Source organism: Mustelus asterias, chromosome 7 (genome assembly GCF_964213995.1).
Source record: "Mustelus asterias chromosome 7, sMusAst1.hap1.1, whole genome shotgun sequence".
Taxonomy (NCBI): Eukaryota; Metazoa; Chordata; class Chondrichthyes; order Carcharhiniformes; family Triakidae; genus Mustelus; species Mustelus asterias.
In genome coordinates this window covers 106,791,397-106,804,073 of record NC_135807.1, presented here as the reverse complement: position 1 = coordinate 106,804,073, position 12,677 = coordinate 106,791,397, and the positions used below count along the sequence as shown (strand labels likewise).

General features: G+C 50.4%; 1 protein-coding gene across 2 annotated transcripts in view; it reads right to left on the bottom strand.

Moving 5' to 3' along the window:
- Positions 1–5,024: 5,024 nt before the first annotated feature.
- The window catches only part of LOC144496150 (uncharacterized), a 42,363-nt gene continuing 34,710 nt past the window's right edge, over positions 5,025–12,677 (bottom strand). The window contains exon 2 of one of the 2 annotated variants that reach the window (XR_013498377.1): positions 5,025–5,874. Coding sequence is in view for 1 of the 2 variants with exons in the window: in XM_078217129.1 (XP_078073255.1) it covers positions 5,390–5,874 (485 nt within the window). In the remaining variant the exon portion in view is untranslated. The remainder of the gene's footprint in view (positions 5,875–12,677) is intronic. The other variant, XM_078217129.1, reaches the window with a different exon arrangement.

Sequence of the window (12,677 nt, the reverse complement as noted above, 5' to 3'; positions counted from 1 at the left end):
CAGAAGACAGAGGGTGGTGGTGGATGGAAAATTTTCGGACTGGAAACCGGTTACCAGTGGAGTGCCACAGGGATCAGTGCTTGGTCCTCTGCTATTTGTCATTTTTATAAATGACTTGGAGGAGGGGGCTGAAGGGTGGATCAGTAAATTTGCTGATGACACCAAGATTGGTGGAGTAGTGGATGAGGTGGAGGGCTGTTGTAGGCTGCAAAGAGATATAGATAGGATGCAGAGCTGGGCTGAAAAATGGCAAATGGAGTTTAACCCTGACAAATGCGAGGTGACATTTTGGTAGGACAAATTTAAATGTGGATTACAGGGTCAAAGGTAGGGTTCTGAAGAATGTGGAGGAACAGAGAGATTTTGGGGTTCATATCCATAGATCTCTGAAGGTTGCCACTCAAGTGGATAGAGCCGTGAAGAAGGCCTATAGTGTGTTGGCGTTCATTAACAGGGGGTTTGAGTTTAAGAGCCGTGGGGTTATGCTGCAACTGTACAGGACCTTGGTGAGACCACATTTGGAATATTGTGTGCAGTTCTGGTCACCTCACTCCAAGAAGGATGTGGAGACATTGGAAAGAGTGCAAAGGAGATTTACCAGGATGCTGCCTGGTTTGGAGGGTAGGTCTTATGAGGAAAGGTTGAGGGAACTTGGGCTTTTCTCTTTGCAGCGGAGGAGGTTGAGAGGAGACTTGATAGAGGTTTATAATTGATGAGGGGGATAGATAGAGTGAACGTTCAAAGACTATTTCCTCAGGTGAATGGAGTGGTAACTAGGGGGCATAACCATAGGGTTCATGGTGGGAGATATAGGAAGGATGTCCGAGGTAGGTTTTTTTACTCAGAGAATGGTTGGGGTGTGGAATGGACTGCCTGCAGGGATAGTGGAGTCAGAAACTTTAGGAACATTTAAGAAGCTATTGGATAGGCACATGGAGTACTTCGGGATGATAGGGAGGAAATAGCTTGATTTGGGTTTCAGACAAAGCTTGGCACAACATCGTGGGCCAAAGGGCCTGTTCTGTGCTGTACTGGTCTATGTTCTATTTCACAGGGATCCCAGCACATCCCCTACCTGTAAGAGTGCTGCGTGCACTAGGGCCCAGCTGCAACCCCAAGACCCGAGGTCAGTGCTGAGACCCAGATCCTTGCTGCAAATCGGACACCGTGATTAGCAATGGCCCCCATCCCCCCACACACTTGCAGATCCCTCTCGATTCAAAACGCAACATGGCCACCATGAAATGACCCCCTGTGAGCAGCATGGAGCCATCCGATGGTAGGCTCCTCAGTAACCCTCACTGATGGAGCGCCAGAATCCAACTTTGTAGAGCATGCTTGTGCGGACTGATCTGGCTGTGGCGGACACGGTGATAAAGGCAGGCGTGCTGGTAAATTGAGGCGTGCAGCCTGCTTATTGGATTGAAATGCATGCAAAAATAACCGTTTTGGATGGGTTCCCGATCACGCCGGTTTCTTGGCCCTGGTAAAGTGGGAACCGGCGTGAAAACGGACTTAGATCGCGTTAATCACCTGATGCCTGACTTTACCAATTTTTTGCGCCTGAGAACGGGTGCAACGCGATGGTAAAATAACACCCATAGGGCATGTGCAAGAGATATAGGGCCCATTTTACCATTTTGATTCTAAGTGCTGGGCGAACTTGAAACTAGGAGTGTTTCAGATCTGACTTTTACACCCATTCTCAGGTGCCCCCATATGCACTCTGCCTGCAAAAAAATCAGCAATTCTGAATCATGTGTCGAAGTCTATGGGCGGGGTTTGACACGCTCTAAATCCTGCAGCTCTGCTCGGCGCCTTCTGCGTGTGCAGAAAAAAAATTATAGAATGCAGCTCACCTGCCACATCACTCCTGGGCCGGATAACGCCTCCTCCGGCCCCCACAGACATTGCCCCACTCCCACAACATTACTGACCCCCTTATTCCCGCACCCACTCGCCACCAGACCGATTGTGGACCCCTCCCCCCTTCCCCTCGCCAATCTCAGGCAGAGTGGCAGCGGGCCCCCCCATCCCTCTCACTGATCACAGGCAGACTGGTAGCGGACTCCCCCTTCCCTGATCATAGGCAGAGTGGCAGCGGACCCCCACCCCATCGATCTCAAGCAAAGAGCCGTCGGACCCACCTTCCTCCTCCCCCCCGCCCCCACACCAATCTCAAGCAGAGAGCCGTTGGACACTCGCCACTTACCTCCTCATTAGCTGGAGTGCCCGAATCGGACTTTTGTAGCGCATGTCTGTTTTGCGCCAAATCTGGGTAGGGAAACGCAGTGGTAAAGGGGGAAGTGCCAGTAAGGTTGGGTGTGCAGCCCATTAAGTCAATTTAAATGCATGCAAATGCATTTAAATGGCCGTTGCATCCATTTCGGGCGCGGGTCCTGATCGCAGCCATTTTCAAGCCTTGGTACAGGAGTAGCCAGCATGGAGGCGAGCGTGGATTGTGCTACTCGCCTCACGCCCAACTTTACCAAGTTTTCACGCCCGAAAATGGATGCAACACGATGGTAAAATTGGGCCCATAGTGTGCAAGAAAGATAGCGAGTATGAGAGTTATAGGGTGTGCGAGAGATACATTGAGTGTGTGTGAGAGAGACTATGTGTGAAAGAATGTCTCTGTTTCAGAGAAACAGTGTCAGAGAAAGATTACAGTGCATATGAGAGAAATAGTTTGAGAAACAGATAATATGTGAGACAATGGGCCCGATTTTACCATCAGGTTGTACCCATTTTCGGCGAAAACTTGGTAAAGTCAAGTGTGAGGCGAGTAGCGCGATCCATGCCTGCCGGTACACCCTTTACCAAGGCCCGAAAATGGACATGATCGGGACCACGCCCAAAACGGGCGTGACGGCCATTTAAATGCATTTGCATGCATTTAAATTGACTTAATGGACTGCATGCCCAACTTTACCAGCACTTCCCCCTTTACCACCACGTTTGCCAATCCGGAATCGGCACAAAACAGACATGCTCCATAAAAGTCCGATTCGGGCACTTCATCAGTGAGGGTTAGTGAGAAGGTAAGTGCCTCGCGTCTGATGGCTCTCTGCTGCTCATGGGTGTCCTTTTGTTGCGCCCATTTACTTTCTCGGGTCGGTGGCAGCTCTGTGAGTATGTGGGGGGGTGGGGGGGGGGCTGTTGCTCCGCAGGGTCTCCGATGTCCGACTTGCAGCACGGACCCGGGTCTCAGCACTGGCCTCGGGTCTTGTGGTGCTGCTGGGTCCTAGTGCACTCAGCATTCTTCCAGCTGAAGGATGTGCACAAAGCCCTTGCAAATGACACTGCTGCAGCCTCTCAACTTTTCAGGGAGCTGTGATTTTGGGGAGTATGTGGCTGGGGGAATGGGGGAAGGGGCTGAGATTTTGAGGAGCATGTGGCTGGAGGAATTGGGGGGTATGGACAGTGACTGTTGACGGGCTAGGGGCAAGCAGCGTTCCTTAACCTCTATATGTGTTCCTCTCCATCTCTAACCACCTCCCGCACTTCAGAATGACGAGATGGCTTTTGCTATGCAACCGATCAATCTTGCTGTTTTGGTTGCTGCTGGAGCTGAAGAGGAGGAACTGGAGGAAGAATTGCGGGCACAAGAAGCCTGGGCCTTACCATTTGCAGGAGTAGAGGGAGACGACCACCAGAAGCAGGAGGTGGCCGCCATTCACCCAGAGGGGGGGCGCACAGGAGAAGGCGGAGCAGAGACCTCGGTAGTTCCGTGCACGAGTGTCATTGAACAGATGTCGGACACCGTGTGCCGCCGATGTCTCTGCCTCCGAAAGGTGATAGTGCAACACCTGTGCAACCTATTGCAGGACCTGGCACCTAGTGGCGGGGGGCGGTGGGGGGGTACCGACTCTCGGTGGCTGTCAAATTGACGGCCGCTCTGAACTTTTATGCGACTGGCCATTGACTGCACCCACATCGTCCTCAAGGCCCTCCTCCAGAATCCACGAAGATTCATCAACAGAAAGGGGTTCCACTCCCTGAATGGTGTGCGACCATAATATGAACATTATGCGTGTCTGCGCAAGACACCCAGGCAGCGTGCACAAGTTTATTTGTCAGGAGCTCTGACATCCTGGAGGCATTTGAGGAGGAGCCCAGACTGCGGGCGTGGCTCGTGAGTGATATGGGTTACCTGCTTCGGACATGGCTGATGACGCCTGTGCAGAAGCCCGTGACTGAGGCGGAGACCTGCTAAAATGAGGCCCATGTAGCCACCCGTGCGATAGTGGAGAGGTGCATTGGTATCCTCAAAATGTGACTCCGGTGCCTGGACCGATCTGGCGGGGCCCTCCAATACAGCCCTGTGATCTCTTCCCGCATTGTAGTCATTGTGCTGTGCCTTGCATAACCTGGTTCTGCAGAGAGGTGTCCTATTGGAGGAGGAGGAAGAGGACGTAGAGGATGACCAGCAGAAGGAGAAGGAGGAGGAACAAGAGGAAGCACACGCCGAGGAACATCATCCAGGCGCTGGAAGGCTGGCAGCTCAAATGAGCCATGCAAGGACGGTTAGGGAGGCCCTGATCACCAGGCAGTTCAGTCGGGGCTTGGGGCTTGTGTCTGAGGGTTCCATCCCCCTATCCCCACCAAACTCCTTCTATCTCCTGCAACATTGTCACACCCAGGAGTGGTGGGCCTGGGTATGCTGTGTTAGTGAGATTTTTGGCAGGCAGGAGGGTTATGACAACTCGCTAAGCACAATTTGATGATGCCCTGGTGCAAACTAGTCTGAGTCCTATCTGAGATCCGCGTGCACCCTGGCTCCTGGGCCCACGTCTGTGTAGTGGGTAAGGGATCTGAAACCTCCATATAGGGCCCTGGGGCAGGTGGGGTGGGGGATGGGAGGGAATTGCTCACAGGCTCTGGGGAACCAATGGCTTCCTTTTCTCAGTGACACAGCATTGAGGGGCCTCCCCAACTGGCATCAATATGAAGCATCCCTCCGGCGATCATCAATGGAAAATGATTCCTATTTGAGACACATTTGAGACAAATTAGTCACAGGTGGCTGGTGAAAAAACACTTAATTGCAATAAAGGTGTTTAAATAAGATGTTATAACATACAAACTTGTGAACAGAAAACGTTCAGGTGCTTAAATGTCTTTCTAACTAGTGCAGCCCTTCATCTGTGCCACCTTAGTGCACTACAACTTCCTAACCTTACGTGGCCTACCACTACGTCTCAGTGACTTCCCAGAATGTACATCGGAGGTGGAGGGCGCCAGCTGTCTACCTTGCCCCATTGCCTGCAATGCACGTGGCGGGCATCCTCTGGAGGCCCTGGACCTTGAAGGCCCTGGCCGGCTTCCAGGTATCTGGGACATTTCCAAGACACCGTCTTCATCCCGCTGCCCCTGAGATGCCCCAGCGTCAGGAAGGGGGGAGACAGAAGGTGTAGCCACAGTCACAGTCTCCTGGCTGGAAGGCCCCGGCATGGGCTCGAGCCCTTCCTCCTCCCTTGGGCTTCCTGTGGGCCCCTGGGTCACTCCATGGTACGGTGGTGCTTCTGCAGTGAGCTCCTGAAGCTCCGGCGTCACCTGGCCCTGCGAGTCCAGGAGAACCATCCTGTGTCCTACCCATGGTGGTCGAGCCCTCTGCAATGGCCACCTGAGTCGGGGGCCACCTGTCAATGGTCGCAGCAAGTGCCCCCTGAGACTGGACAATGCTCTGCAGCCCCTCATCCATGACCCTCTGTGACTGGGCCACGTTCTCAAGGGCTGCTGCCGTAGCCCGCGGTGTCTTAGCGCTGTCCCACTGGGTCTCCTGCAAGCTCTGCAGCCCCTCAGTCATGACCATCTGTGACTGGGCCATGTTCTCATAGGCTGCAGCCTGAACCAGGGCATTCGGTTCTGTCCCTGCAACACAGGACACAAGGTTAAGTGCAAGGGAGGGAGAGGAATCCGTGATGCAAAACTCGTGATTCACCTTTCTCCATTGAACATAGAACAAAGCACAAAGAAAATTACATCAAAGGAACAGACCCTTCGGCCCACCAAGTCTGTAGCAACCAGGCTGCCCATCTGATTTGTAACCCCCTACCCTTCCGCGGACCATATACCTCTATTACCATCCCATTCATGTAGCTGTAAAGACGCCCCTTAAAGGTGACTATCGTAACTGCCTCCGCGATATCCCCCGGCAGCGAGTTCCAGGCACCCACTACCCATAAACATGCCTCGTCCATCTCCTTTAAACCTTGGGAGGATCTGGGGGACATTTGGGGGAAGATGCAAGATGGGGTTCAGCACTCACCCTTGCTGCCTGGATTAGGTCATAACTGGAGTCTCCATAACAGCATAGAATCATAGAAAATGGAAGCAGGAGCAGACCATTCGGCTCTTCATTTTGATCATGGGTGATCATCAAATTCATCCCAGGCGGTGCATCCGAGATCCTGCCATCTACTGAGTGCAAATATTTCCTTTACATTCTCTCAGAGACTCCCACTCCTCACCTGGAACTATGCCCCCTTATGATTGACCCCTCAACGATGGGGAGCAGTCGCTCCATATTCGTCCTGTCCAACCCCACACAAACTCAGGCATCTCGGGTATGTCCCCGACTTCCTCTCTGAAGAAAACAATCCAAGCCCATTCCGCCTCTCCTTATGGCTCAAATGCTCCATCTCAGGCAGCATCATGGTGGGCCCCCTCAGTACCCTCTCAATGGTGAGATGACCAGCACTACATACAGTACTCCAGCTGTGGCCTGACCAATGTTCCGTACAGTGCCAGCATAATTCCCTGCCTGTAAACACCATGTAATGACTTATGCGAACGAGTGTCCCATATGACCCTGTAACCACCCAATTCCTGCCGCCTGCAAGGATCCAGGGATAAGTGCCCCAAGAGCCAAATGTCCCACCATGTTGTCTGCTGTCCTGCCATTCGTTCAGTACTCCCCTGTCTTGTTACTCCCTCCAACATGCATCATCTTCCACATTTCAGGGTGAAATACATCTTGCCAGCCCACCCCCTGCTGGAGCATTGGGCCGCACGGTGGTGCCCCCAAACCTCACTCACACATGGGCCTGGATGTCTGTGTGCAACTAGACGACAGGCAGGAGTCAGACTTGGGCAGCACCAGGTCAGCATCACAGTTTGTCTCACAGCGAGTCATCATCACCCTCCTGCCTGGACAAGTGATTCGCTGCTATGGCCAACCCAGGCCCATCACCCTGGTGTGATGTCAATGTGACTCTTGGAGGGGGGGGAAGGACAAGTGCTATGTTGGGGATGGGGGTGCGGGGCGGGATTGGAATGCCCGACACTACACCTCCTAATTGGTGAAACGTGCAGCAATGAAAGTCTCCTTGGCCTGCTAGACCCTTACCACCACAGGTCCCCCATCCTCCAGGTTTCCTCGGTGTTGTCCTCCACCCCCTTCCGGTCTGCCACCTCCTCAGGGACATCCGCCTAGTCCTCCTACTCCAGGATGTTGCCCTGTTACTGTGCAAGGTTGTGGAGTGCACAGCAGACCACCAAGATGTGAGAGACCCTCTTGGGGCTGTACCGCCGAGTATCGCCAGAGTGATCCAGGCAGCGGAACCACATCTTCAGCAGCCAATGCACTGCTCAATGATGGACTGAGCGGCAGCATGGGCCTCACTGTAGCGGGTCCCCACCTCGGTCTGAGGCCTCTGAACTGGCGTCACCAGCTATGACCTTAGCAGGTAGCCCTTGTTCCCTACGAGCCATCCCAGCAGCCTGGGAAGGTCCTCAAAGACCCCGGGGATGTCCGAATGCCTCAGGATGTAGCTGTCATGCACAGTCCCTGTGTAGCATGCACACACCTGTATGATGTTGGCGCAGTGGTCGCACACGATTTGGACATTCAGAGAGTGGAACCCCTTCCAGCTGATAAAGGGTACTCCCTGATTCCACAGTGCCTGTAGGGCGACACGCATGCCATCAATGGCGCCCTACAGCTCCAGCGATGGTGACGAAGCCTGCAGCCCAGGCATCCTGTTGGGCAGGCCTGGATCAAAGTGGATGTACTGCCCTGCCGACATGTATAGTGCATTTGTGTCCTCCCGGATGCACGTGTGGGCCGATGACTGGAAGATGCCACAGAGGTCCCTCCTCGAACCTTGGAATGACACAGTGGCACATAAGTTCTGGATTGCCATCACCTTTACTGTCATTGGAGCAGCTGTTCTCCTTCCCTCCCTCCCCCCATGAGGTCCCAGTTCCACAAGAATGTGGCTGTGCCAAGCAGTCTTCAGTGGCACATGGTGTCTGGCAGCTCATTGTAAGACATTGTATAACTGAAGCTCCGAATCAAATCAAAAGTCTCTGCTGTCTTCCAGCCCCCTCCTCGGGCCTATGAGTGGCCAGGTCCTGACCAGAAATCTCCTGTTATTATGGTACAGCCTCCAGCCTGGGTTAGTCTTGTTGCGGGAGGTGAGGTCGGTCGGCCACCATGGCAGCAATGACGATTGCTGCCACCTCTGCTGGCTCTTTACCAAAATTCATGCTTGCTCTGTTGATCAATCCCTCTCAGCACTCTGTGTCTCCATGAGTCTGGAAATTGACAATCCTAAACCGGTGTCTTGTGTCACTTTAATTGTTTACCACATCATTACCTCAGTGGCCACAGGCACTGTCCATGGTCATCAATGGCCTCCCATACAGCTGTTCTCTCCCTTCATATGATACGGTACGATGCCTTCTGCACTCTCAATGCAGCTGCATGGTTGCTGGTATGCAGTGCAAAGCTGCCCCTCTAAGCATCTGTGTGAGAGAACAAATCAGTGTGGGAAAGCATGTCTGTGCACGAGAGCATGTCTGAGAGAGCGAGATTGTGAGAGAGAGCGAGAATGAGAGACCACAAAACATATGAATAGAAGTAGGCCATTCAGTCCATTGAGACTGCTCCATCAATCAATGAGATCATGATTAATCTTATGTGATAATCCTCAAATCCATTTCCCAATTTATCCCCATCTCCCTCGATTCCCTAATTGATAAAAAATTTACATACTTAATGATGCACACTCAACAGCCTTCTGCAGTAAAGGTCCGCTCATTCACTACCTTCAGAGAAAGAATTCCTCCTTGTTCCTGTCTCAAATGGTCGATCCTTACCCTGAGAATAAACCCTCTCGTTCTCGACTTTTTCACAAGCGGTAACATCCTCTCAGCATCTGTCCATTGAGAATCCTATGTCTTGATAAAAGTTGCCTCTCATTCTTCTAAACTCCAATGAGTACTGGCCCAAGCTATTCAACATCTCCTTATAAGAAAATCCCTCCATACCCGGGATCAACCTGTGAACATTTTCTGGACTGCCTACATTACCAATATAGCTTTCCTTCGATAAGGTGATCAAAACTGTTCTCAGTATTCTAGCTTTGGTCTAACTGCTGCCTGTATAATTAATTTGATTTGATTGATTGTTATGTGTATTAGTATACAGTCAAAAGTGTTGTTTCTTGCGTGCAATACACACAAAGCATACCATACATAGAGAAGGAAAGGAGAGGGTGCAGAATGTAGTGTTACAGGCATAGCTAGAGTGTAGAGAAAGATCAACTTAATGCAAGGTAGGTCCATTCAAAAGTCTGATGGCAGTTGCTCTTGAGTCGGTTGGTATGTGACCTCAGACATTTGTATCTTTTTCCCGGCGGAAGAAGGTGGAAGAGAGTACGTCCGTGGTGTGTGGGGTCCTTAATTATGCTGGCTGCTTTTCCGAGGCAGCAGGAAGTGTAGACAGAGTCAATGGATGGGAGGCTGGTTTGCATGATGGACTGGGCTTCATTCACGACCCTTTGTAGTTTCTTGTGGTCTTGGACAAAGCAGGAGCCATTCCAAGCTGTGGAGAAAGAAATTCTTTCTATGGTGCATCTGTAAAAGTTAGTGTTGGGGGAAATTTCTGGGGGCTTCCCTCTGGGGGTTTCCCTCTGGGGGTCCTGCATGAGCCAAGTTCAGCGAATACAAAACTTGCGAGAGACAGTAAAAGACATTCTTCATTTGACCAATACGCATTGTGAGTGAGGTGCCATGAAGATTCCAACTTCTCACTCAAATTTCATCACATGAGTATAGCAGATGTACAATTTTGGAAGATTTGTATTCCCCGCGCAATCTGTCCAACAACCTGGATGGTCCAATTACATTAATACACATTGGGTGGTATTTTAGAACATAGAACATAGAACGTTACAGCAGTACAGGCCCTTCGGACCTCTATGTTGCGCCGACCAGTGAAACCAATCTAAAGCCCATCTAACCTACACTATTCCAATATCATCCATATGTTTATCCAATGATCATTTAAATGCCCTTAATGTTGGCAAGTCCACTACTGCAGCAGGCAGGGCATTCCACGCCCTTACTACTCTCTGAGTGAAGAAACTACCTCTGACATCTGTCCTATATCTATCACCCCTCAATTTAAAGCTATGTTCCCTCGTGCTAGCTATCACCATCCGAGGAAAAAGGCTCTCACTATCCACCCTATCTAATCCTCTGATCATCTTGTATGCCTCTATTAAGTCACCTCTTAACCTTCTTCTCTCTAACGAAAATAACCTCAAGTCCCTCAGCCTTTCCTCATAAGACCTTCCCACCATACAAGGCAACATCCTGGTAAATCTCCTCTGCATCCTTTCCAATACTTCCACATCCTTCCTATAATGCGACGACCAGAACTGTACGCAATACTCCAAGTGTGGCCGCACTAGAGTTTTGTACAGCTGCAACATGACCTCCTGGTCATGACCCAATCCCTCTACCAATAAAAGCTACATTCCGTACGCATTCTTAACAACCCTATCAACCTGGGTGCCAACTTTCAGGGATCTACGTACATGGACACCGAGATCTCTCTGTTCATCCACACTACCAAGTATCTCACCATTAGCCCAGTACTCTGTAATCTTGTTACACCTTCCAAAGTGAATCACCTCACACTTTCCGCATTGAACTCCATTTGCCACCTCTCAGCCCAGCTCTGCAGCTTATCTATGTCCCTCTGTAACCTGCAACAACCTTCCGCACTGTCCACAACTCCACAGACTTTAGTGTCATCCGCAAATTTACTAACCCATCCTTCTACGCCCTCATCCAGGTCATTTATAAAAATGACAAACAGCAGTGGCCTCAAAACAGACCCTTGCGGTACACCACTAGTAATTGAACTCCAGGATGAACATTTCCCATCAACCACCACCTCTGTCTTCTTACAGCTAGCCAATTCCTGATCCAAACCGCTAAATCACCCTCAATCCCATGTGTCCGTATTTTCTGCAAAAGCTTACCGTGGGGAACCTTTACTGAAATCCATATACACGACATCAACTGCTTTACCCTCATCCACCTCTTTGGTCACCTTCTCAAAGAGCTCAATAAGGTTTGTGAGGCACGACCTACCCTTCACAAAACCGCGTTGACTATCCCTAATCAAATTATTCCTTTCTAGATGATTATAAATCCTATCTCTTATAATCCTTTCCAAAGCTTTGCCCACAACAGAAGTAAGGCTCACTGGTCTATAATTACCAGGGTTGTCTCTATTCCCCTTCTTGAACAAGGGGACAACATTTGCTTTCCTCCAGTCTTCTGGCACTATTCCTGTAGACAATGACGACATAAAGACCAAAGCCAAAGGCTCTGCAATCTCCTCCCTAGCTTCCCAGAGAATCCAAGGATAAATCCCATCCGGCCCAGGGGACTTATCTATTTTCACACTTTCCAGAATTGCTAACACCTCCTCCTTATGAACCTCAATCCCGTCTAGTCCAATAGCCTGTATCTCAGTATTCTCCTTGACAACATTGTCCTTTTCTTGCGTGAATACTGATGAAAAATATTCATTTTGCACCTCTCCTATCTCTTCAGACTCCACGCACAACTTCCCACTACTGTCCTTGACTGGCCCTCATCTTACCCTCGTCATTCTTTTATTCCTGACGTACCTATAGAAAGCTTTAGGGTTTTCCTTGATCCTACCTGCCAAAGACTTCTCATGTCCCTCCTGGCTCTTCTTAACTCTCTCTTTAGGTCCTTCCTGGCTAACTTGTAACTCTCAAGCACCCTAACTGAGCCTTCACGTCTCATCTTTACATAAGTCTCCTTCTTCCTCTTCACAAGAGATTCAACTTCTTTAGTAAACCACGGTTCCCTCACACGTCTGCTTCCTCCCTGCCTGACAGGTACATATTTATCAAGGACGCGTAGTAGCTGTTCCTTGAACAAGTTCCACATTATAATTGTGCCCATCCCCTGCAGTCTCCTTCCCCAACCTATGAACATAGAACATAGAACAGTACAGCACAGAACAGGCCCTTCGGCCCACGATGTTGTGCCGAGCTTTATCTGAAACCAAGATCAAGCTATCCCACTCCCTATCATCCTGGTGTGCTCCATGTGCCTATCCAATAACCGCTTGCCTATGCATCCTAAATCTCACCTAATCACATCCTAATTTCCTTTCCCCCAGCTATAATTCTTGCCCTTCGTTATATACCTACCCCTTTCCATCGCTAAAGTAAACGTAACCGAATTGTGGTCACTATCACCAAAATGTTCACCTACCTCCAAATCTAACACCTGGTCTGGTTCATTACCCAGTACCAAATCCAATGTGGCCTCGCCTCTTGTTGGCCTACCTACATATTGTGTCAGGAAACCCTCCTGCACACATTGGACAAAAACTG